Source organism: Petromyzon marinus, chromosome 71 (genome assembly GCF_048934315.1).
Source record: "Petromyzon marinus isolate PM22_M1 ecotype Great Lakes invasive population chromosome 71, UKy_Petmar_22M1.pri1.0, whole genome shotgun sequence".
NCBI classification, from domain to species: domain Eukaryota; kingdom Metazoa; phylum Chordata; class Hyperoartia; order Petromyzontiformes; family Petromyzontidae; genus Petromyzon; species Petromyzon marinus.
Genome location: NC_133737.1, coordinates 629014 through 656327, shown reverse-complemented (window position 1 = coordinate 656327; position 27314 = coordinate 629014). Strand labels below are relative to the sequence as shown.

General features: G+C 47.1%; 1 protein-coding gene and 1 pseudogene across 5 annotated transcripts in view; both read left to right on the top strand.

Moving 5' to 3' along the window:
• Positions 1 to 6436, top strand: part of LOC116957250 (uncharacterized) — a 116815-nt gene extending 110379 nt beyond the window's left edge. For all 5 annotated transcript variants that reach the window (XM_076055384.1, XM_076055383.1, XM_076055385.1 and 2 more), the window contains one exon: positions 2856 to 6436. In XM_076055384.1, coding sequence (XP_075911499.1) covers positions 2884 to 5262 — 2379 coding nt within the window. In that variant the 5' untranslated portion in view covers positions 2856 to 2883 and the 3' untranslated portion in view covers positions 5263 to 6436. The remainder of the gene's footprint in view (positions 1 to 2855) is intronic.
• A 5629-nt stretch (positions 6437 to 12065) lies between these two features.
• On the top strand, positions 12066 to 25796 carry LOC142906798 (uncharacterized; annotated as a pseudogene).
• Positions 25797 to 27314: the final 1518 nt, after the last annotated feature.

Sequence of the window (27314 nt, the reverse complement as noted above, 5' to 3'; positions counted from 1 at the left end):
GTGAAAATTTCATGACGCCAAAGCTCAGCGTTGGAGAGGTTTTGCTGCTTCACACAAACAAACAGATATAATTTTCTGCTTCATATTTAAGATAGCCATTCTACCCGTTCTTCGCACGGATATGTATTGAAACTCCGAGAAACCAATGACTTCATCGGCCAGGAGCGACGCGCCACCTAAAATCTCCCGGCACGCTGTGAACAGCTCTAAGCATTGCAGAGCGCTTAACTCAGGTGTGTTGCGGGTTGACGTAACAAACTTGATGGTCATACAAAATACAAAAATATATTTTTATAATAAAGTATTAAAGCTTTCGTGACTGGATAAAATTACTCATTTGTTTTTTCGGTAAAGTCACGTATGTAGAAATACAATAAAATAATATTTAAACAAAAAAACAAAAAACAATCACGACGCTTCGATCACAATGCAAGCGATCTTCATCAGGTGTCAAGAACAAATCACGGAGGTAAATACAACAAAAAGATGAGAGACGAGAATTCAACAAACCTGAAAAAACATGTGAAGCACATCCAGTCAGGCCAACAACACAGACACTTCCTAGCGGACCACGAATTTCAGAAGAGTGTTAAATTTCGTGTTCAACCTTTGGATTGCAAATACCAGCATAGATAGAATAAAAAATACGAGGTACAAGGTCAGTAGAAATACATATACATGTCCACCAAGAGGTAAGGGGGGAGGAAAGACGGACAGGGAGGCAGAGAGAGGGGGGGGGGCGGAGGGATGAACAGAAGCTTAAATAGGAAATACGGTTGGAGGGGGGGAGGGGCCAGAGCGAGAGCGGCAGCTCAAACACGCACATCTTACACATACAAAACGGCAGCTCAAAAAAGGACCACCTCTTGTAGATACAAAACGGCAGCTCAAAAAATGACCACCTCTTGTAAATACAAAATGTCAGCTCAAAAAAGGGCACATCTTACACGTAATTACAACGGTAACTTCCCCGTAGAAGTGTGATAATAAAGTATTAAAGCTTTCGTGACTGCATAAAATTACTCATTGTTTTTTTTGGTAAAGTCACGTATGTAGAACCTCGTATTTTTCATTCTATCTATGCTGGTATGTGCAATCCAAAGGTTGAATACGAAATTTAACACTCTCCTGAAATTCGTGGTCCGCCAGGAAGTGTCTAACTGTGTTGTTGGCCTGACTGGATGTGCTTCACATAATGTTTTTCAGGTTTGTTGAATTCTCGTCTCTCATCTTTTTGTTGTATTTACCTCCGTGATTTGTTCTTGACACCTGATGAAGATCGCTTGCGTTGTGATCGAAACGTCGTGATTGTTTTTTTGTTTTAATATAATTTTATTGTATTTCTACATACGTGACTTTACCAAAAAAAACAATGAGTAATTTTATGCAGTCACGAAAGCTTTAATACTTTATTATCACACTTCTACGGGGAAGTTACCGTTGTACTTATGTGTAAGATGTGCCCTTTTCTGAGCTGCCGTTTTGGATTTACAAGAGGTGGGCCTTTTTTGAGCTGCCATTTTGTATTTACAAGAGGTGGTCCTTTTTTGAGCTGCCGTTTTGTATGTGTAAGATGTGCGTGTTTAAGCTGCCGCTCTCGCTCTGGCCCCTCTCCCCCTCCAATCGTATTTCCTATTTAAGCTTCTGTTCATCCCTCCGCACCTCCCCCTCTCTCTGCCTCCCTGTCCGTCTTTCCTCCCTCCTTATATTTTCATACTTTGTTCATTGCGTACAGTACGGAACCTACCCACATGCCAAATTTCAAGTGTGTAGCATGTTGGGAAGTATGCTAATCACTTTCGAACAGACACACATATCCACACTTTTCCCTTTTATATATATATAGATAAATCAGCATTTTGCGACCCCCACTGCCACCGTGTGGCATATTATTACGTGCCAGGGACTCTATGAGAGGACAACAGTCCGAGTCCAAAATTGGCAATAAGTCACGGCAAAGCTGTTACAAGCGACTCACAGAATTGGGCGCAGTTGCGTATACAGTACACGACTTCCCTGATGGCAAACACCTTCAGCGAGCGCGGTGCCTATCATACGCGTCAAATATAAAGCAAGGGACAAGTCCTTACTAACTAACAACTCCTTACAACTCCTTACTAACAACTCCTTACTAACAACTCCTTGCTTACTAACAACTCCTTACATACTAACAACTTACTTACTAACAACTCCTTACTTACTAACAACTCCTATCATTTTTCATTGCTGAAGGGGTTGCCCCATCTTCCTGAAAATCCTGGCTCCACCTCTGAGTGTGTGACAGGGTCAAGTTTGTATTTTGCAGTAAAGTCTATTCACTCTATTGAGCACGGAGGTTATATCAAAACAGTTTATTTTTTATTTCCTCTGGAACTTTTTGTAAGAATGGAGTCAGGAAGTTATCACAGCACATGTGCAGTTGAAGTCAGAACTGTTCATCCCAGCATTCAAGGACATCTGTGCCTGGCTTCACACCTCTAAGTTGCGATTGAACATTAATTTATGCATTTCTGCATAACACAAAAAGTATTATTTTCAACACCCTTTGCTATGTCAACTGAATTTAGCTTTCATAAATATTCCTTTTGAAGCCAGATAGCCGAAATTGTGTGCTCGGAGTTTTGGGTTAACATTCATTTTGAAGATACGAGGGCTTCCAGGCATGTTTATGACATTCGCCCTCTCGTTGTGTGCCATAACAGCCCGCGTGATGAATTTGGGACACTTTTTCACCATATCATGAATATATGAATAAGTATAGATGTGTAAGTCATGTGTTACTGTGTGTTTGCATTCCTCTGTGCCTCAATACTGACGTGTAGATGGTGTGGATATTCTTTTTTTTCTCTCTGCAGCTGTCGCTTCCTCTGCAGAATTTGTCTGATGGAGCAAAGGCACTCAGCACAGCTCGGTGCAAAAAGGCATCAATGCAACCGGCGTGCAAACAGCACGGATAGTACTGAACATTTGACATGGCACCAGATAACTCACACAGGAGAGAAACCCTTCAAGTGCAGTGTGTGCGGGAAGGCATTTTCACAGTCATCTGCTCTTGTAGCACACCAGAGAACACACACGGGAGAGAAACCCTTCAAGTGCAGTGTGTGTGGGAAGGCGTTTTCACAGTCATCTGCTCTTGTAGCACACCAGAGAACACACACGGGAGAGAAACCCTTCAAGTGCAGTGTGTGTGGGAAGGCGTTTGCACGTTCATCTACTCTTGTAGAACACCAGAGAACACACACGGGAGAGAAACCCTTCAAGTGCAGTGTGTGTGGGAAGGCGTTTGCACGTTCATCTACTCTTGTAACACACCAGAGAACACACACAGGAGATAAACCCTTCAAGTGCAGTGTGTGTGGGAAGGCGTTTTCAAATTCATCTACTCTTGTAAAACACCAGAGAACACACACGGGAAATAAACCCTTCAAGTGCAGTGTGTGTGGGAAGGCGTTCACACAGTCATCTACTCTTGTAACACACCAGATAACTCACACAGGAGAGAAACCCTTCAAGTGCAGTGTGTGTGGGAAGGCGTTTTCACATTCATCTCCTCTTGTAACACACCAGAGAACACACACGGGAGAGAAACCCTTCAAGTGCAGTGTGTGTGGGAAGGCGTTTGCACGTTCATCTACTCTTGTAGAACACCAGAGAACACACACGGGAGAGAAACCCTTCAAGTGCAGTGTGTGTGGGAAGGCGTTTGCACGTTCATCTACTCTTGTAACACACCAGAGAACACACACAGGAGATAAACCCTTCAAGTGCAGTGTGTGTGGGAAGGCGTTTTCAAATTCATCTACTCTTGTAAAACACCAGAGAACACACACGGGAAATAAACCCTTCAAGTGCAGTGTGTGTGGGAAGGCGTTCACACAGTCATCTACTCTTGTAACACACCAGATAACTCACACAGGAGAGAAACCCTTCAAGTGCAGTGTGTGTGGGAAGGCGTTTTCACATTCATCTCCTCTTGTAACACACCAGAGAACACACACGGGAGAGAAACCCTTCAAGTGCAGTGTGTGTGGGAAGGCGTTTGCACGTTCATCTACTCTTGTAGAACACCAGAGAACACACACAGGAGAGAAACCCTTCAAGTGCAGTGTGTGTGGGAAGGCGTTTGCACATTCATCACATCTTCAAGTACACCAGAGAACTCACACGGGAGAGAAACCCTTCAAGTGCAGTGTGTGTGGGAAGGCGTTTTCAGATTCATCTGCGCTTGTAAAACACCAAAGAACACACACAGGAGAGAAACCCTTCAAGTGCAGTGTGTGTGGGAAGGCGTTTGCAGATTCATCTACTCTTGTAAAACACCAGAGAACACACACGGGAAATAAACCCCTCAAGTGCAGTGTGTGTGGGAAGGTGTTCACACAGTCATCTACTCTTGTAACACACCAAATAACTCACACAGGAGACAAACCCTTCAAGTGCAGTGTGTGTGGGAAGGCGTTTTCAGATTCATCTGCTCTTGTAAAACACCAGAGAACACACACAGGAGAGAAACCCTTCAAGTGCATTGTGTGTGGGAAGGCGTTTGCACGTTCATCTACTCTTGTAACACACCAGAGAACACACACAGGAGATAAACCCTTCAAGTGCAGTGTGTGTGGGAAGGTGTTTTCAGATTCATCTACTCTTGTAACACACCAGAGAACTCACACAGGAGATAAACCCTTCAAGTGCAGTGTGTGTGGGAAGGCGTTTTCAAATTCATCTCCTCTTGTAACACACCAGAGAACACACACGGGAGAGAAACCCTTCAAGTGCAGTGTGTGTGGGAAGGCATTTGCAAAGTCATCAAATCTTCATGTACACCAGAGAACACACACGCATCAGAAGATCCACAAGGAGAGGAGTCTGAAATCAGCTTGTGAAAGTCAAAGTACCGCAATGAGCCCATCCTTGATGAAACAAGATACGGAAGAAAATCCCAGCTTGGACACTTTTAAAGGTATCGAGGTGAAATATGAAGAGGTGAAGGTGAAATGTGAAGAAGTGATGGTGAAGAGCGAAGAAGTGAAGGTAAAATGTGAAGTGATGGTGAAGAGCGAAGGAGTGAAGGTAAAATGTGAAGATGAAGATTCAACTCCAAAGTCGGACCTTCACATCAATAGAGGCAACGTGAAGCGGGAGGAGAATTCTGACTGTGAGGCAGAGCGAGGCAACTCCCCGCAGTTTGTGGAAGTGGAGGTGTGGGTGGACTTCCTCCGAGACAATACAAAGTCAAATGGAGACCCGGTAGATGTGTAAGCTTGAGACGATGTCGCTCCAATAGATGCACCTTTGGCACAGGCCTTTAATGATGATAATGAAGTTGAACACAATTCCTAGGTTCAACCTGCAGGGTAAGAGCGGCCAGTCTTTGTGAACCTGTGGGTTGGGTAGATCTCTAACCAGGAGCGAGAACCAATAAGCTCCCAAGCATTCACTATGTTCTATTAATTCCATTTATATGGTGCTTGCTTAATCGCCTCTGGCAATTCGGAGTTTGTATCGTATCTCGTTTGAAACACTCGGAAGAGCACCCCCAAGTAGCAGCTGCCCCTGTGTGGCCCTGCACCGGCCTGCATGTGGACAAGAGCCTGTCAGTAGGGAGCGATTGTTGATGTGGCATCTCAGTTGTGGAGTTTGTAGGTAATGTTTAGAATTTGATCAATTTTGACCCAGACACCAGCATGCAATGGCCTACTCGTTTTGAATTGTGCAATAGTATGTTGTACATACACTGTTAAGCGTATTTTTTACATAGCTTCTTGTTCATGCGATTTAACCTGGTGCAGTATATTTCACTACAGTAATACAATTTTGTTAAAATGACTCTAATTTAGAATGAATACTTGTTTGATTGTGTGCATACATGTAACATTTTGTCTATAAAGGTCAAACATTAAATAAGTGATGTTAGGACAAAGTGTGTGTTTGGAAGTAACCTGTACAGATAACTCAGGTGAGACTCATTGTTCTTGTGATACAGGTCAAAGGGTACTTTTGTGTTTTCAGGAAGCATCTCCCTCTGGAGCAACTCATTGTCTTTGAAATAGGGAGCACACTCGGATCATTAATCAGTTACAAGGCATACCACTCAAAAGTTACACGTAGAGGAGATACATTCTCTACAACACGAATTATAATTTTGTATTACGTGTTGACGTAGTTTTTGTCGAATTAGGACGAGAAATGGTTCTTGTTGATTAACGTCTGGATGTTCACAACGAAGGGTTGAAGCAAGCCTGACCGCCTACGGCGCCCCTCACAACCATTTACGGCCTTAGGCCAGGAAAGTCACGAAAAAAATTGCACACGAAGGACGCATCCATGCAAGCTCCCGATGCTCCGTTTTGAAGTTTGAAAATGAAACTTTGAATTGTATTATGTTTTGAATTAGATAATTGTATTTCTTAATTAAAAGCTTATTCATTGAAAACGATATTTGGTGTGAATTTTCTCTCGTCGTTAAGTAGATGGCCTTGCCGGGGGTTCGGTTCGATGCGGACTTTCACCTGGTTGGGATCGTGGGATCGAAATGAGGCGACACAGAGCTGGCCGTGCGAGAAGACCGCCGTCTGCTGATCGATTCCAACTCGATCGAACGTTTGTCCTTGCGCCTCCGTCGTTCATGCAGGGGGCGCGTAGGTTTGCAGCTCCCCCTGCATGAAAACGACGGAACGTGCAGCGTTAGTCACGAAGTTGTGCGTAAGCGCCATAAGGCGCTGTAAGCTGACCTGCCACCACGTTCACAGTTCAACAGGGGGCAGCCGAGAGAGAGAGCGAGGTCCGTAGAGGTCGACCAAAGGTTAAACCCCCGCCATCCCCGTGACCGGAGACTAACACCCCTGACCCCCCACCCGTCCCCAAGGCCCCTTAAGATAAGACCTTCCAAAAGGTTCTGGGAGGGGGGGGGGGTCAAGAGGGGAGTGGAGACCCCGACCTGGGGTTAAAAGCCCAGCCCTCTGGACGGGCCGGGCAGTGTTCACCAACTCAAGCCTGAAGACATCCGAAGACCTGAAGACTGGACCAGCACCCGGGGACCCTCAACCGAGGCTCTTGTTAGATCCGAGTTGTAGCGGACCAGAGGTGATCTCCCGTACCCTGGCTGGGACGGGTCGTCCAGTCTTCCCTTAACGCCGGGCTAAGGGACCCGTGGGTAGCAGAGCCCGGAGTGTGCAGGCTGCGATAGAAGGGAGGCTGTCACTCCCGCAGGCTATCGGGTGGAAGGGGCCGTACCCCTTCGTGTTACAGTAGTGTGTAGAGCCGAGTTCGAAAGAGTTATAATAAACACGTTGCCTCAGCTAGATGTCTCCGTGTGGTTAGTTAAGGACACAACACTTATATAAAAGTATAGCCAGTGGGTTTTCAAAGTACCTTCGTTTTACAGAAATCAATTTCGCGTGAGCCCACCGCATTAAAACAATGCTCAGCTGAGCGGGGCGAGCCACGGGGGGGGGGGGGGCACCTTATCTTTGTCACGTGCCGTAGCTCACGTGACTTCTGCCGCGACAATGTCTGGATGTTTTCGTCTGAGGACGACCGCTCGTGTTGCGATCGAAACGTCGCGATTTATTTTTTATAATTTAATTTTTTCGACCTACGTCACTTTACTGAAAGAACCAAAGAGTATGAAAGACGTCTTGTCTGTTGATCTTTTTCATATCCGTGTACATCGATATCCCACATTGCTTACACGTACACACCACACACAATGAAACACGAACGACTTCCGGGGATGGGCAAAGATCGAGGAATCTCTTTCAATGGAGCGAGTTAAGTGTGTTCGATTCAACATCTCTGTCCTTCTGTGTCTCTGTTCTCCTCTGTGTCTCTCTCTCTCGCCGACTGTGTCTCTGTCGTCTCTGTATCTTTCTTTCTGTCTTCCTCTTGTCTGTGTCTGTCCACCTCTCTCTTATCAGTCTCTGTGTGTGTCTCTATCAGCGTCTTTCCAACCGTATTCAACTACTGTCAGTAGCACGCGACTCAAACTTGCTCCGAGTCTCTTGTGTGTACGTGGACCTTATTTTGCACCGTATGTAGCCAACCGTGCTAATCTGTGGGTCTCTGTGTGAGTCTCTGTGTGTATCTGTAACTTATTTCGCACCGTACGTAGCCAAATCTGCACAGGAGGAGCGGCTGGTATCTGTGGAGCTGTGGGCTGGGTACATCTGTCAGCAGGAGCGAGAGACAATGAAGCTCCCAAGCATTCACTACGTTACCAACATCATATTTGCACTCATAAATCGCTTGCCTAATTGCCTCGGCAACTCGGTGTTTCGTATCGAATCTCATCTCAAACAATCGAAGGACCCCCCCCCCCCAAGTGGCAGCTGCCCCTGTGTGGCACAAGGTGGCCCTGCACCGGCCCTGCACGATCATTGAGGCGCCATCTCCGTTGTGTAGTTTCTGGATAATGTTTGGAATTTCCACAATTTTGATCGTGACACCAACATGCAATGACCTGTGCGTTGTGAATGACACAACGCTATGGTTTACATCTGCCGTTTAGCAGACTGCGCATATTTTGGTGAATGTTACTGGGGTAGCCAGGGTGTGTCTGTCGGATTTGAACCTTGAACCTCTGCAATATATATAGAATGTGCTAACATATTCTTGGCTCTTTCAGTTGGCACCGATGATTTCAGCCTCGGCCGGTTGGTGCGCCCTGTTAGGTCTGGTTTTGTCTTGTTTTGCTTGATTACCCGTGCTGGTGAGAGGGGCCTGCTGTTCAGCACACCCATGCTGGTGAGAGGGGCCTGCTGTTCAGCATACCCGCGCTAGTGAGAGGCCTGCTGTTCAGCACACCTGTGCTGGTGAGAAGGGCCTGCTGTTCAGCACACCCGTGCTGGTGAGAGAGGCTTGCTGTTCAGCACACCTGTGCTGGTGAGAGGGGACTGCTGTTCAGCACACCTGTGCTGGTGAGAGGGGACTGCTGTTCAGCACACCTGTGCTGGTGAGAGGGGCCTGCTGTTCAGCACACTCGTGCTGGTGAGAGAGGCCTGCTGTTCAGCACACCCGTGATGGTGAGAAGATGGCGGCGATGATGGTAGCCTCAGCCGGTCGGTGCGCCCTGTTTTGTCTTCTCTGTTAATTCAGTGTTTTGCCAAGATTTTCGGAGTTCCCAACAAGAGACAAACTTTTAAACATCAGGGAAACAACTCCTGTGGATTTATTTCCCAACTTTCTGCTTCCAGCGGCAGAATATGTGGGAATTCTAGTCATAGCCGCGCTAGGCTTTGCTCAAGCAGCGAAACGCCGCCCAAGGGGTAAATGGTCGGGGGCTCTTGTACGGCTATGCAGACGCGGGATCCGAACAGTGCTTCCAAACTTTTTTTTCTCCAACGTACGTTCACTGTGCAACAATATGGACAAACTTCAGCTACTGATGGTGAAAAACAGAGACTTTATTTCATCTTCTGTTTTGTGCTTCACAGAGACATGGCTGTGTGATTTGATTCCGGACACTGCGTTACAACTGGCAGGATTCCATCTTGTAAGATTGGATCGTGACATAGCACTCACCGGCAAGACGAAAGGCGGTGGTATTTGTTTTTACATTAACAGTGGCTGGTGTGTAGATGTCACAGTGATTCTGCAATATTGTTCTCCACTCCTTGAATAATTTTTCATAAACTGTAAATCTTTCTACTCGCCTTGTGAGTTCGCGTCGCTCATTTTGGTCGGAGTTTACTTGCCGCCGGGTCCTCAGGTTAAAGAGGCCCATCGCATGCTCACCGACCAGATTCTGAGTGTGGAGCGAGCAAATCCACATTCGCTGGTTATCGTACTTGGCGACTTTAACAAAGGCAATCTCAGCCACGAACTCCACAAATACATACAATTCATTAAATACCCTACCAGAGAAGGGAACACTCTGGATCACTGCTACACTACAGTCAGTAGAGCCTACCACGCCGTCCCCCGAGCAGCACTCTGACCATGCGATGGTCCACCTAATTCCTGCATACAGGCAGAAACTAAAGCTCTGTAAACCTGCTGTGAGGACATCTAAACAGTGGACCAGTGAGGCTGTGGAGGATTTGCGGGTGTGCTTGGACTGTACTGACTGGGATATGTTCACGACTGCTACCAATAGTCTGGATGAACTCACAGAGGCTGTGACGTCGTACATCAGCTTCTGTGAGGACTGCCGTATTCCAACACGTACTAGGGTGAACTTCAACAACAACAAGCCCTGGTTCTCAGCAAAGCTCAGAAGGTTGAGTTTGGAGAAGGAGGAAGCGTGTAGGAGTGGGGATAGAGACAGATTCAAGGAGTTGAAGAACAGTTTTAGCAAGGCGGTGAGAGAGGCTAAACGACTGTACTCAGAGAGACTAAAACACCAGTTCTCTGCTAACGACTCTGCTTCTATCTGGAGAGGGCTCAGGCAGATCACCAACTACAAGCCCAGAGCCCCCCACACCACTGACGACTCCCGCCTGGCCGACGACCTGAACGAGTTCTGCAGATTTGAAAGACAATTGGACTGTCCTGAACTACCCCTTCCCACCCAAGAGGCCCCATCCCCCACCCCTCCTACAGAGACGACCCTCTCCTTTCAGGAGGGAGAAGTTAATAGACTTTTTAAAAGGCAGAACCCACGCAAAGCAGCTGGGCCGGACTCTGTCTCTCCAGCCACCCTCAGGCACTGTGCTGACCAGCTGTCTCCGGTGTTCACCAACATCGTAAACACCTCCCTGGAGACATGCCATGTACCAGCCTGTCTCAAGTCCTCCACCATCATCCCTGTGCCCAAAAAGCTAAGGCCAACAGGACTAAATGATTATAGACTGGTCGCCCTTACCTCTGTGGTAATGAAGTAATTTGAGCGCTTGGTCCTGGCACACCTCAAAGCCATTACAGACCCTCTCCTGGACCCCCTTCAGTTTGCCTACAGAGCCAACAGGTCTGTGGACGACGCAGTTAACATGGCCCTCCACTTCACCCTACAGCATCTGGACTCCCGAGCATCCTACGCCAGGATCCTGTTTGTGGACTTCAGCTCTGCCTTCAACACCATCATCCCTGCCCTGCTTCAGGACGAGCTCTTCCAGCTGAACATGCCCGACTCCACCTGCAGGTGGATCACAGACTTCCTGTCTGACAGGAAGCAGTGTGTTAAGCTGGGAACACAAGTCTCTGACTCCAGGTCCATCAGCACATATATCCAACACCCTGCACCGGCCTGCACGTGGACATGAGTCTGTCGGTAGGGGGCGATCATTGAAGCGTCATCTCCGTTGTGTAGTTTCTGGATAATGTTTGGAATTACCCCAATTTTGACCGTGACACAAATATGCAATGACCTGCGCGTTGTGAATGACACAACGCTATGTTTTATAGCCGCCGTTAAGCAGACTGTGCATATTTTGGTGAATGTTACTGGGGCAGCCAGGTGTGTCTGTCGGTGTTGAACCTTGAATCTCTGCAATAAATAGAGAATGTGCTACCGTATTCTTGGTTCTTTCGGTAAAGTTACGTAAATAGAAAAAAAATTTGGAAAATAATAAATTGATGAAAAAATGCCATTGGTCGACTGACTTAGATGACTGGGCCCCCCACAGTGTGTACACACACACTGTACACACACACTGTACACACACAGTGTACACACACACACACACAGTGTACACACACACACAGTGTACACACACACAGTGTGCACACACACACACAGTGTACACACACACACAGTGTACACATACACACACAGTGTACACATACACACAGTGTACACACACACAGTTGTTGCTGAGCTCACACACCCAAGGGGTCTCTGATCAAGGGAGGGAGCAAGGGAAAATGAATCTAAATCAACTTAAACTCCAACCCCGCTCTGTGACGTCACCACTCAGCAATACCTCATCGGCGTGAAACACCAGGGGGAGGTGTACCTCGCTAGTGACGTCATGTCACCAAGGTATTCATCCCACCCGGTCCACTGCGCCCTTGAGCGTGACGTCACCTCTGCCTGGGTCACTGCCCTTACCTGTTCAACTAGAATCCTTGTTTGGGCAAAGCTACTGCCGGTGACTGGCGGCTCATTAACATAATATATTCATGAAAGCCGTCGCGAGTTTATTGCGACGAGTTCGGCACCCACGCCCACAGAGCCGCTCATTGTGGGCGGGGAGTGTTTTGTACCCCGCAAGTGACGTCATGTCAACTCCTGCTGCTGCGTGACGTCACGAAGTAACAGGAAGCTGCTGCTCCGCCGTGCACTGAAATCCGAGGTTGTGGTTGTGGTGGTTGTGGTGGTTGTTGTGGTGGTGATTGTTTTTGTTTACCGAGGTAAAGCCTCGCTCTCTTTCTCGTAGGGATGTCAATTGAGTAGCAGCGAGCATGGAAGCGATGTCCAGGTTTGAACTTTACAGCACGGGGCCTAGCCACGCGGGGCCTTGCCTCCTGCCCTCGCCTGATCGCTTTTGCTTCAATTCTCTCGCTTAAGTTTAATTTGTCTTCACTCGGCTCGCCACTTTGTCACTTTGTTTTACTTTTAATAATTCACGCAGTTTTTATTTCATTCTTTTTTACCAGGCCAAGCCCGCTTGAGCTGCTGTACCGCTTTTGTTTTCGGAAGCGACCTGCCCACAACACAAGGTGAGGCTCGTCAACAGCGTGGCGGTGTTCACTCTGTACGCGTGGCAGTGTTCACTCTAGATACGTGGCGGTGTTCACTCTAGACGCGTGGCGGTGTTCACTCTAGATACGTGGCGGTGTTCACTCTAGACGCGTGGTGGTGTTCACTCTAGATACGTGGCGGTGTTCACTCTAGACGCGTGGCGGTGTTCACTCTAGATACGTGGCGGTGTTCACTCTAGACGCGTGGCGGTGTTCATTCTAGACGCGTGGCGGTGTTCACTCTGGACGCGTGGCGGTGTTCATTCTAGACGCGTGGCGGTGTTCACTCTATACACGTGGCGGTGTTCACTCTAGACGTGTGGTGTTCACTCTGGGCGCGTGGCGGTGTTCACTCTGGACGTGTGGCGGTGTTCACTCTAGACGCGTGGCGGTGTTCACTCTGGGCGTGTGGCGGTGTTCACTCTAGACGCGTGGTGGTGTTCACTCTCGGCGCGCGGCGGTGTTCACTCTGGGCCCGCGGCGGTGTTCACTCTGGGCGTGTGGCGGTGTTCGTTCTAGACGCGTGGTGGTGTTCACTCTGGGCGCATGGCGGTGTTCACTCTAGACGCGTGACGGTGTTCACTCTGGGCGCGTGGCGGTGTTCACTCTAGACGTGTGGCAGTGTTCACTCTGGGCGCGCGGCGGTGTTCACTCTGGGCACGTGGCGGTGTTCACTCTGGGCGCGTGGCGGTGTTCACTCTAGACGCGTGACGGTGTTCACTCTAGACGCGTGGCGGTGTTCACTCTGGGCGCGTGGCGGTGTTCACTCTGGGCGCGCGGCGGTGTTCACTCTGGGCGCGTGGCGGTGTTCACTCTGGGCGGTGGCGGTGTTCACTCTACTTGGTGGAGTGAGGAAGCATTAATTCTGAGCAGGTGAAGGTGGCCAGTCGTGGGTCTGGACACACCACCACCTGTGAACTATGCCAGTGTGTGACAGTGGTGGAGCCAGTGGGGTTGGGATGGCACATGCCCCCCCAACGGTCCGAATTTCGATCGGATCATTGGGGTTTATTAGTAACTAGCTTCACTACCCAGCTTCCCCTGGGAATTGGATTCTTGTCTTGGATAAATTTCATATTCCCTCATCTTTCACTGAAATGTTGATGCTTGCAAGAAAGAAAATAGCTGAAACAAATCAAGTTACCTAAATCGGATGTTTCACTCAAGGAAATTCAACCTTTTCCCACTTCTACGCAAGTTCGATTTTGGCCACTCCGGAAGGGAATGATGTGGCGAGCTTAAAATAGTCGCGTTCAATTAGAAATTCCACACAGCATAAGCTGTGAAAATTTCATGACGCCAGAGCTCAGCGTTGGAGAGGTTTTGCTGCTTCACGCAAACGAACAGATGTAATGTTCTGCTTCATATTTAATATAGCTGTTGTACCCGTTCTTTGCGCGGATATGTATTGAAACTCCGAGAAACCAATGGCTTCATCGGCCAGGAGCAAAGCGCCGCCTAAAATCTCCCGGCACGCTGTTAACAGCTCTAAGCATTGCAGAGCGCTTAACTCAGGTGTGTTGCTGGTTAACGCCACAAACTTCATGGTCATAAAAAATACAAAAGTACATTTTTTATACTTTTTTTCATTGTGTACAGTATGGAACCTACCCACATGCCAAATTTCAAGTGTGTAGCATGTTGGGAAGTATGCTAAACATTTCAAACAGACACACATATCCACACATTTCCCTTTTATAAATATAGATAAATCAGCATTTTGCGACCCCCACTGCCACCGTGTGGCATATTATTACGTGCCAGGGACTCTATGAGAGGACAACAGTCCGAGTCCATAATTGGCAATAATTAACGGCAAAGCAGTTACAAGCGACTCACAGAATTGTGCGCAGTTGCGTATACAGTACACGACTTCCCTGATGGCAAACACCTTCAGCGAGCGCGATGCCGATCACACGCGTCGAATAAAAAGCATAGGACAAGTCCATACTTACTAACAACTCCGTAATAACAATGCCTTACTTACTAACAACTCCTTACGAACAACTCCTTACTAACAACGCCTTACTAACAACTCCTTACAACTCCTTACTAACAACTCCTTACTAGCAACTCCTTACTAACAACTCCTTACTAACAACTCTGAAAATCCTGGCTCCACCTCTTGAGTGTGTGACAGGGTCAAGTTTGTATTAGCAGTAAAGTCTATTAACTATATTGAGCACGGATGTTATATCAAAACAGTAGTTTATTTGAGTTTTTCTCTGCAACTCTTTGTAAGAATGGAGTCAGGAAGTTATCACAGCACACGCGCAGCTGAAGTCGGAACTGTTCATCCCCGCATTCAAGGACATCTGTGCCTGGCTTCACACCTCTAAGTTGCGATTGAACATTAATTTATGCATTTCTGCATAATACAAATAGTATTATTTTCCACACCCTTTGCTATGTCAGCTGAATTTAGCTTTAATAAATATTCCTTTTGAAGCCAGACAGCCGAAATTGTGTGCTCGGAGTTTTGGGTGAACATTCATTTTGAAGATACTAGGGCTTCCAGGCATGTTTATGACCATTTGCCCTCTTATTGTGTGCCATAACAGACCATGTGATAAATTTGGGACACTTTTTCACTATATAATGAATATATTAATAAGTATAGACATGTAAGTCACGTGTTACTGTGTGTATGCATTCCTCTGTGCATCGATACTGACGTGTAGATGGTGTGGATATAATTTTTTTCAGTCTGCAGCTGTCACTTCCTCTGCAGAATTTGTCTGATGGAGCAAAGGCACTCGGCGCGGCTCGGTGCAAAAAGGCAACAATGCGACCGGCGTGCATACAGCACGGATCGTCCTGCACATTTGACACGGCGCCATAGAACTCACACAGGAGAGAAACCTTTCAAGTGCGGTGTGTGTGGGAAGGCGTTTGCACATTCATCTACTCTTGTAACACATCAGAGAACACACACAGGAGAGAAACCCTTCAAGTGCAGTGTGTGTGGGAAGGCGTTTGCACATTCATCTGGTCTTGTAAAACACCAGAGAACACACACGGGAGATAAACCCTTCAAGTGCAGTGTGTGTGGGAAGGCGTTTGCACAGTTATCTACTCTTGTAACACATCAGAGAACACACACAGGAGAGAAACCCTTCAAGTGCAGTGTGTGTGGGAAGGCGTTTGCACGTTCAACACATCTTCAAGCACACCAGAGAACACACACAGGAGAGAAACCCTTCAAGTGCAGTGTGTGTGGGAAGGCATTTGCACAGTTATCTACTCTTGTAACACATCAGAGAACACACACGGGAGAGAAACCCTTCAAGTGCAGTGTGTGTGGGAAGGCGTTTTCAGTTTCATCTACTCTTGTAAAACACCAGAGAACACACATGGGAGATAAACCCTTCAAGTGCAGTGTGTGTGGGAAGGCGTTTACACGTTCATCTACTCTTGTAAAACACCAGAGAACACACACGGGAGATAAACCCTGCAGGTGCAGTGTGTGTGGGAAGGCATTTGCACATTCATCACATCTTCAAATACACCAGAGAACACACACAGGAGAGAAACCCTTCAAGTGCAGTGTGTGTGGGAAGGCGTTTGCACGTTCATCTACTCTTGTAGAACACCAGAGAACACACATGGGAGAGAAACCCTTCAAGTGCAGTGTATGTGGGATTGCCTTTGCAACGTCATCTAATCTTCATGTACACCAGAGAACACACAAGCATCAGAAGATCCACAAGGAGTGGAGTCTGAAATCAGCTTGTGGAAGTCAAAGTTCCGCAATGAGCCCATCCTTCCTGCAACAAGAACCGGAAGAAAATCCCAGCTTGGACACTTTTAAAGGAATCGAGGTGAAATATGAAGAGGTTAAGGTGAAATGTGAAGAAGTGATGGTGAAGAGTGAAGAAGTGAAGGTCAAATGTGAAGATGAAGATTCAACTCCAAAATGGGACCTTCACATCGATGGAGGCAACGTGAAGCAAGAGGAGAATTCTGACTGTGAGGCAGAGCGAGGCAACTCCCAGCAGTTTGTGGAAGTGGAGGTGTGGGTGGACTTCCTCCGAGACAATACAAAGTCAAATGAAGACCCAGTAGATGTGTGAGGCAGAGACGATGTCGCTCCAATAGATGCACCTTTGTCACAGGCCTTTAATGACAAGAATGAAGTTGAACACAATTCCTAAGTGCAACCTGCAGGGTAAGAGCGGCCAGTCTTTGTGGACCTGTGGGTTGCGTAGATCTCTAACCAGGAGCGAGAACCAATAAGCTCCCAAGCATTCACTAGGTTATCAATTGCATTTATATGGTGCTTGCTTAATCGCCTCTGGCAATAAGGAGTTTTGTGTCGTATCTCGTTTCAAACACTCGAAGAGCACCCCCAAGTAGCAGCTGCTCCTGTGTGGCACAAGGTGGTGGCCCTGCACCGGCCTGCATGTGGACAAGAGCCTGTCAGTAGGGGGCGATGGTTGATGTGGCATCTTATTTGTGGAGTTTGTAGGTAATGTTTAGAATTTGATACATTTTGACCCAGACGCCAGCATGCAATGGCCTACTCGTTTTGAATGGCGCAATAGTATGTTGTACATACACTGTTAAGCAGACGGTGCATATTTTTAAAATACGATGTATCCTGATGCAGCATATTTTAGTGCAGTAATAAAATGTTGTTAAAATTACTCAATAATTTAGAATGAATACTTGTCTGATTTTGTCTATAAGGGTCAAACATTGAATAAGTGATGTTAGGACAAAGTGTGTGTTTTGGAAGTAACCTGTACAGGTAACTCAGGTGCGACTCATTGTTCTTGTGATACAGGGCAAAGGGGTTTTTTTGTGTTTTCAGGAAGCATCTCCCTCTGGAGCAACTCATTGTCTTTGAAATAGGGAGCACACTCGGATCATTCATCAGCTACAAGGCATACGACTCAAAAGTTACATGTAGAGGAGAAACATTCTCTACAACACTAATTATAATTTTGTTTTACGTGTTGACGTAGATTTTGTCGAATAAGGACGAGAAATGGTCCTTGCTGATTAACGTCTGGATGTCCATAACTATCGGTTGAAGCATCCCGGCTGCTCTTGAGACGCTGTACACCAATAAGGGTCCACAGGTGGCTTGCACATCTAGTAGATACATTCTCCACAACAACACTCATGAGAATTTTGCATGACGTCTTATATGTTGGTGAACTAGGACAAGAAATGGCCCTTGCTGATTAACGTCTGGATGTTCACAACCAAGGGTTGAAGCAAGCCTGACCGCCTGCGGTGCCCCTCAACCATTTACGGCCTGGGGCCAGGAAAGTCACGAAAAAAATTGCACACGAACGACGCCTCCACGCAAGCTCCCGATGCTCCGTTTTGAAGTTTTAAAATGAAACAGTTTTAATTTGATTGTTTTGAATTCGATAATTGTATTTCCTCATTAAAATCTTATCTCATTTTACTTCTGGAAGACTTATTTGAAAACGACATTTGGTATGAATTTTCTCTCGTCGTTAAGTAGATGGCCTTGCCGGGGTTCGGTTCGATGCGGACTTTCACCTGGTTGGGATCGCGGGATCGAGATGAGGCGACACAGAGCTGGCCGTGCGAGAAGACCGCCGTCTGCAGATCGATTCCAACGCGATCGAACGTCTGTCCCTGCGCCTCCGTCGTTCATGCAGGGGGTGCGTAGATATGCAGAGCCCCTTGCATGAAAACGATGGAAAGTTCAGCGTTCATCACAGATACATTTGAGCGCTTATATAAAAGAGTTTAGCCAGTGGGTTTTCAAAGTACCTTCGTCTTACAGAAATCAATTTCGCGTGAGCCCACCGCATTAAAACAATGCTCTGCTGAGCGGGGCGAGCCACGGTGTGGGGACGGGGGGGGGGGTCACCTTATCTTTGTCACGTGCCGTAGCTCACGTGACTTCTGCCGCGACAATGTCTGGATGTTTTCACCTGAGGACGACCGCTCGTTTTTCGATCGAAACGTCGTGATTTATTTTTTTATTTTTTCTACCTACGTGACTTTACCGAAAGAACCAATGAGTATGAAAGACGTCTTGTCTGCTGATCTTGTTCATATCTGTGTACATCGATATCTCACATTGCTTACACGTACACACCACACACAATGAACTATATAGAAACTAGAACGACTTCCGGGGATGGGCAAAGATTGAGGAATCTCTTTCAATGGAGCGAGTCAAGTTTGTTCAACATCTCTCTGTCCGTCTGTGTCTCTGTTCCCTCTGTGTCTCTCTCTGCCTGTGTCTCTCTGTCGCTGTCTATCTTTCTGTCTCTGTGTTCCTCTTGTTTGTGTCTGTCCACCTGTCTTGTCTGTCTGTGTCTGTCTATCAGCGTCTGTCCAACCGTAGTCAACGACTGTCAGTAGCAGCAGGCGCCCGTTCAGCTCCCACGGCTACACGCCACTCAAACTTGCTCCCAACACACAAAGACAAAGATCCCCCGTACAGCTTGGACAGAATGTTGGAGCAAGTGCAGTTAGTGAGCACCTAACACAAAGACAAAGATCCCCCGTAAAGCCTGGACAGAATGTAGGGGCAAGTGCTGTTAGCGAGCACCTATTAAGGGTGGGACGGCGCACGAGGGGGTGGGTGGCCAACACCACGCCCGGCCGCCTTTGTCTCCCTAGTGGCGATGTTTACTACACACCGCACCGGGTTTTCGTTTGAGGCCGAGTCGACGTAGGGGAGCCTCAGGACCGGTTCAGAAAATCGTCACTGGCGGTGTTGGCCACGAGCGGGAATGGAACTCGGCTGGTCGGGAGCGCAGCGCTCCCCACGTCACTGCCGCGCCCCTTCTGTCAACAAACTTGAACTCTGACCCCGCTCTCTGACGTCACCGCTCAGCGTGACCTCATCGGCGTCAAACGCCAGGGGGCGGTGGGCCTCGCTAGTGACGTCATGTCGCCCACCCCCAACCACTGCTCTCTTGGGTGTGACGTCACCTCCGTTCGGCCGCTGCCGATTTCTGTTCCGGTGCCAATCCTTATTTGGGCAAAGCTACGCCCTGTGACTGCCCGCTCATTAACATAATGCATTCATGAAAGCCGTCGCGAATTTTTTGCGACCGGTTCAGCACCTACGCCCCATCCCTCCACGTATGGGACGGGCTCATTAACATTATTTAAGGTACAGATCCGCTCTTTGCGGGAGGGGAGTGTTTCTGTTCCCCACAAGTGACGTCATGTCACCTCCTGCCGCGTGAAGTCGCGAGATAACAGGAAGCTGCTGCTCCGCCCATGCACTGAAATCCGAGGTGAGAAATTCTCATCGCGGTTGTGGTGGTGGTGGTTGTTGTGGTGGTTGTTTGTTGTGGTGGTTGTTGTGGTGGTTGTTGTGGTGGTTGTTGTGGTGGTTGTTGTGGTGGTTGTTGTGTTGGTTGTTGTGGTGGTTGTTTACCGAGGTAGAGCCTCGCTCTCGTAGGGATGTCAATTGAGTAGCAGCGAGCATGGAAGCGATGGCCAGGTTGGAACTTTACAGCGTGGGGCCTAGCCACGAGGGGCCTTGCCTTCTGCCCTTGCCTGATCGCGTTTTCTTCAATTATCTTGCTTAGTTGAGCAATCTTTGGATGAACGTAAAGAACCAGGCTATGCGTTCATTGTGTGTTGACGACTCTGTGTTACATTGCATTACATTTCCTAATTGTACTCAGTTTGATTAAGTGTGCTTTCTCTCTCTCTCTCTGTGTGCTCGTGTAATTTCTGTTTATATGATTGCGTTGTACTTTATGAATCACTAATCTCTGCCATTACATACTATGAAACAAGAAAAGGTAAAAAAGATAAAACAGAGCAATGTAATACAATACAATATTAGACATTGTATCAGATTTAAAAAAAATTCCATCCCATGTGTTAGTGAAATTGTTAAATATTTTAAGCAGGAAATTGCAGGCAATTAGTTTTCAAATTTAATTTTATTCTGGGGGGGGGGGGAGACCCCAGATCCCCGACCCCCTGGAAGATTTGGTCCCCCCCAATGTTGACTCCATGGCTACGGCCTTGCATTGACATGCTCATTTCTCTACCCCCCCTCTCTATTTAAGGCCTCGACACAGAGGCGTTGTTTCTCTGTGTGCCTATGTGTGTATCTCTCTCTGTGTGTCTCTGTGTTATCTCTCTCTCTGTCTATGTGTCTCTGTGTCTGTGTTTTGTCTCTCTCTCAAATTGAGCAATCTTTGGAAGAACGTTATCATCCAGGTGGGGCGTTGACTGTTATGTTAGCCGTCTCTCTGTGTTGTATTGCAATACGTTTCTAAGTTTACTAGGTTTGTTTTCTCTTTCATTTGTACCTGATGATGATTGCTTGTGTTGCAATCAAAACGTATGTTATTATTTCATGAATTAATTTTTTCTACGTGACTTTACCGAAATAACCAAAGAGCATATTGCTTAAGTTTCACTCTAGACGCGTGGCAGTGTTCACTCTAGACGCGTGGTGGTGTTCACTCTAGACACGTGGCAGTGTTCAGTCTAGACGTGTGGCGGTGTTCACTCTAGACGCGTGGCGGTGTCCACTCTGTACGTGTGGCGGTGTTCACTCTAGACGTGCGGCGGTGTTCACTCTAGACGTGTGGTGGTGTTCACTCTAGACGCGTGGCGGTGTTCAGTCTAGACGCGTGGAGGTGTTCACTCTAGACGCGTGGCGGTGTACACTCTAGACGCGTGGCGGTGTTCACTCTACTTGGAGTGAGGAAGCATGAATTCTGAGCAGGTGAAGGTGGCCAGGCGTGGGTCTGGACACACCACCACCTGTGAACCATGCCAGTGTGTGGCAGTGGTGGAGCCAGTGGGGGTGAGGTGGCACGTGCCCCCCAACGATCCGATCGAAATCCCTAATTTTGATCGGATCATTGGGGTTTATTAGTAACTCGCTTTACTACCCGGCTTCGCCCGGGACTTGGATTCTTCTCTTGGATAAATTTCAAATTTCATATTCCCATATATTTCACTGAAAAAACCCTTTAAAATGTTGATGCTTGCAAGAAAGAAAAAAAGCCGAAACAAATCAAGTTACCTAAATCAAATGTTTTCACTCAAGGAAATTTAACCTTAATCCATTGCTACACAAGGTCGATTTTTGCCACTCGGAAAGGGAATGACGTGTCGAGCTGAAAATAGTCACGTTCACTTAGAAATTCCAAACAGCATAAGCTGTGAAAATGTCATGACGCCAGAGCTCAGCGTTGGAGAGGTTTTGCTGCTACACACAAACAAACAGATGTAATGTTCTGCTTCATATTTAATATAGCTGTTGTACCCGTTCTTCGCACGGATATGTATTGAAACTCCCAGAAGACAATGGCTTAATCGGCCAGGAGCGAAGCACCACCTAAAATCTCCCGGCACGCTGTGAACAGCTCTAAGCATTCCAGAGTACTTAACTCAGGTGTGTTGCGGGTTGACGCCACAAACTTCATGGTCATACAAAATACAAAAGTATATTTTCATACTTTTTTTCATTGTGTACAGTATGGAACCTACCCACATGCCAAATTTCAAGTGTGTAGCATGTTGGGAAGTATGCTAAACACTTTCGAACAGACACATCCACACATTTCGCTTTTATAAATATAGATAAATCAGCATTTTGCGACCCCCACTGCCACCGTGTGGCATATTATTACGTGCCAGGGACTCTATGAGAGGACAACAGTCCGAGTCCATAATTGGCAATAATTAACGGCAAAGCAGTTACAAGCGACTCAGAATTGTGCTCAGTTGCGTATACAGTACACGACTTCCCTGATGGCAAACACCTTCAGCGAGCGCGATGCCGATCACCCACGTCCAATAAAAAGCATAGGACAAGTCCTTACTTACTAACAACTCCTTATTAACAACTCCTTGCTTACTAACTCCTATCATTTTTCATTACTGAAGGGGTTGCCCCTCCTACCTGAAAATCCTGGCTCCACCTCTGAGTGTGTGACAGGGTCAAGTTTGTATTTGCAGTAAAGTCTATTAACTCTATTGAGCACGGGGGTTATATCAAAACGGTAGTTTATATTTTTGTTTTCCTCTGCAAATCTTTGTAAGAATGGAGTCAGGAAGTTATCACAGCACACGTGCAGCTGAAGTCGGAACTGTTCATCCCAGCATTCAAGGACATCTGTGCCTGGCTTCACACCTCTACGTTGTGATTGAACATTAATTTATGCATTTCTGCATAACACATAGTATTATTTTCAACACCCTTTGCTATGTCAGCTGAATTTAGCTTTCCTAAATATTCCTTTTGAAGCCAGACAGCCGAAATTGTGTGCTCGGAGTTTTGTATTAACATTAATTTTGAAGATACGATGGCTTCCAGGCACGTTTATGACCATTTGCCCTCTCATTGTGTGCCATAACAGCCCGTGTGATGAATTTGGGACACTTTTTCACTATATCATGAATATATGAATAAGTATAGATGTGTAAGTCACGTGTTACTGTGTGTATGCATTCCTCTGTGCATCGATACTGACGTGTAGATGTTGTAGATATAATTTTTTCTGTCTGCAGCTGACGCTTCCTCTGTTGCTTCCTCTGCAGAATTTGTCTGATGGAGCAAAGGCACTCGGCGCAGCTCAGTGCAAAAAGGCATCAATGCGACGGTGTGCATACAGCACAGATCGTACTGGAAATTTGACCTTGCACCAAAGAACTCACACAGGAGAGAAGCCGTTCAAGTGCCGTGTGTGTGGGAAGGCGTTTACACTTTCATCTACTCTTGTAAAACACCAGACAACACACACGGGAGAGAAACCCTTCAAGTGCAATGTGTGTGGGAAGGCATTTTCAGATTCATCAAATCTTCATGTACACCAGAGAACACACACGGGAGAGAAACCCTTCAAGTGCAGTGTGTGTGGGAAGGCGTTTACACTTTCATCTACTCTTGTAGCACACCAGAGAACACACACGGGAGATAAACCCTTCAAGTGCAGTGTGTGTGGGAAGGCGTTTTCAGATTCATCTTCTCTTGTAACACACCAGAGAACACACACGGGAGAGACCCCTTCAAGTGTACTGTGTGTGGGAAGGCGTTTGCACAGTCATCTACTCTTGTAAGACACCAGAGAAGACACACGGGAGAGAAACCCTTCAAGTGCAGTGTGTGCGGGAAGGCGTTTTCAGATTCATCTGCTCTTGTAGCACACCAGAGAACACACACGGTGGAGAAACCCTTCAGGTGCACTCCGTGCGGGAAGGCGTTTTCAGTTTCATCTACTCTTCAAAAACACCAGAGAACACACACGGGAGAGAAACCCTTCAAGTACAGTGTGTGTGGGAAGGCGTTTACACGTTCATCAAATCTTCATGTACACCAGAGAACACACACGGGAGAGAAACCCTTGAAGTGCAGTGTGTGTGGGAAGGCGTTTGCACAGTCACCACATCTTCAAAAACACAAGAGAACTCACAAGCATCAGAAGACCCACAAGGAGTGGATTCTGAAATCAGCTTGTGACAGTCAAAGTGCCACAATGAGCCCATCCCTCATGAATCAAGAACCGGAAGAAAATCCCAGCTTGGACACTTTTAAAGGTATCGAGGTGAAATATGAAGAGGTGAAGGTGAAATGTGAAGAAGTGAAGGTCAAATCTGAAGAAGTGATGGTGAAGAGCGAAGAAGTGAAAGTCAAATGTGAAGAAGTGATGGTGAAGAGTGAAGAAGTGAAGGTCAAATGTGAAGATGAAAATTCAACTCCAAAATCGGACCTTCACATCGATCGATTCAACGTGAAGCATGAGGAGAATTCTGACTGTGAGGCAGAGCGAGGCAACTCCCAGCAGTTTGTGGAAGTGGAGGTGTGGGTGGACTTCCTCCGAGACAATGCAAAGTCATATGGAGACCCGGTAAATGTGTAAGCCAGAGACGATGTTGCTGCAATAGATGCACCTTTGTCACAGGCCTTTAATGACAAGAATGTGAAGTTGAACACTAAATTCCTAGGTGCAAATTGCAGGGGAAGAGCGGCCAGTCTTTGTGGATCTGTGGGTTGGGTAGATCTCTAACCAGGAGCGACAGCCAATAAGCTCCCAAGCATTCACTATGTTCTAATAATTGCATTTATATGGTGCTTGCTTAATCGCCTCTGGCAATTCAGAGTTTTGTATCGTATCTCGTCTCGAACACTCGAAGAGCATCCCCAAGTAGCAGCTGCCCCTGTGTGGCACAAGGTGGTGGCCCTGCACCGGCCTGCATGTGGACAAGAGCCTGTCAGTAGGGGGCTATGGTTGATGTGGCATCTCAGTTGTGGAGTTTGTAGGTAATGTTTATAATTTGATCCATTTTGACCCAAACGCCAGCATGCATTGGCCTATTCGTTTTGAATGACGCAATAGTATGTTGTACATACACTGTTAGCAGACGGTGCATATGTTTTTTTTAATATATTATTGTTAATGCGATGTAACCTGATGCAGTATATTTCAGTGCAGTAATAAAATTTAGTTAAAATGACTCAATAATTTAGAATCAATACTTGTCTGATTGTGTGCGTATATCTAACATTTTGTCTATAAGGGTCAAACATTGATTAATTGATGTTAGGACAAAGTGTGTGTTTTGGAAGTAACCTGTACAGATAACTCAGGTGAGGCTCATTGTTCTTGTGATACAGGTCAAAGGGTATTTTCGCGTTTTCAGGAAGCGTCTGCCTCTGGAGCAACTCATTGTCTTCAAAATAGGGAGCACACTCGGATCATTCATCAGTTACCAGGCATACCACTCAAAAGTTACACGAAAAGGAGGTACATTCTCTACAACACGAATTATAATATTTTCTTACGTTTTGATGTAGATTTTGTCAAATTAGGTCTAGAAATGCTCCTTGCTGATTAATGTCAGGATGTTCGAAACTATCGGTTGAAGCAAGCCCGGCTGCTCTTGAGACGCTGTGCACCAATAAGAGTCCACAGGTGGCTTGCACTGAATCAATGATGCACTCCCAGAAGGCTGTGCTAGTTATAGTTTGTGAAAAACATTCCTTCGTTTCGTGGAGAGATCGATAAGTGAAAGATGTCGTGTCTGCTGATCTTCTTCATAGCAAGGTAATTTTAAGAGCACATTTGGAATGCATTTTTGGTACAGATTTGTATTTGGTTACAAGGCAGAGCACACCTAGTAGATACATTCTCCACAACAACACTCATTAGAATTAGATAATTGTATTTATTCATTAAAAGCTTCTTCATTGAAAAGATATTTCGTGTGAATTTTCTCTCGTCGTTAAGTAGATGGCTTTGCCGGGGGTCCGGTTAGATGCGGACTTTCACTTGGTCGGGATCGCGGGATCGAGATGAGGCGACAGAGCTGGCCGTGCGAGAAGACCGCCATCTGCAGATCGATTCCAACGCGATCGAACGTCTGTCCCTGCACCTCCATCATTCATGCAGGGAGCGTGTAGGTTTGCAGCGCCCCCTGCATGAAAACGACAATGTGCAGCGTTAGTCACAAAGTTGTGCATAAGCGCCATAACAAGGCACTGTAAGCTGACCTGCCACCACGTTCACAGGTCAACAGTGGGCAGCCGAGAGAGCGAGGTGCGTAGGGGTCGACCAAAGGTTAAACCCCCGCCCCCCCCCCCCCCTGTGACCGGAGACTAACACCCCTGACCCCCCACCGGTCCCGAAGGCCCCTTAAGATAAGACCTTCCAGAAGGTTCTGGGAGGGGGGGGGAGATCAGGAGGGGAGGGGTGACCCCGACCTGGGGTTAAAAGCCCGGCCCCCTGGTCCGGCCGGGCAGTGTTCATCAACTCAAGCCTGAAGACATCCGAAGACCTGAAGACTGGACCAGCACCCGGGGACCCTCCCCGAGCTCTCGCCAGAGCCGGGTTGTAGCGGACCAGAGGTGAGCTCCCGTACCCTGGCTGGGACGGGTCGTCCAGTCTTCCCTTAACGCCGGGCTAAGGGACCCGTGGGTAGCAGAGCCCGGAGTGTGCAGGCTGCGATAGAAGGGAGGCTGTCACTCGCGTAGGCTATCAAGTGGAAGGGGCCGTACCCCTTCGTGGTACAGTAGTGTGTAGAGCCGAGTTCAAAAGAGTTATAATAAACGCGTTGCCTCAACCAGACGTCTACGTGTGGTTAGTTAAGGACACAACACTTATATAAAAGAGTTTAGCCAGTGGGTTTTCAAAGTACCTTCGTTTTACAGAAATCAATTTCGCGTGAGCCCACCGCATTAAAACAATGCTCAGCTGAGCAGGGCGAGCCACGGGGGTGGGGGGTCACCTTATCTTTGCCACGTGCCGTAGCTCACGTGACTTCTGCCGCGACAATGTCTGGATGTTTTCGCCTGAGGACGACCACTCGTGTTGCGATAGAAACGTCGTGATTTATTTTATTTTTTTCTACCTGCGTGACTTTACCGAAAGAACCAAAGAGTATGAAAGACGTCTTGTCTGCTGATCTTGTTCATATCTGTCTACATTGATATCGCACATTGCTTACACGCACACACCACATACAATGAAATAAATAGAACTGGTATGACTTCCGGGGATGGGCAAAGATTGAGGAATCTCTTTCAATGGAGCAAGTTAAGTTTGTTCGATTCAACATCTCTCTGTCCATCTGTGTCTCTGTTCCCCTCTGTGTCTCTCTCGCTGACTTGTCTCTGTCATCTCTGTATCTTTCTTTCTGTCTTCCTCTTGTCTGTGTCTGTCCACCTTTCTCTTGTCAGTCTCTGTGTGTGTCTCTATCAGCGTCTTTCCAACCGT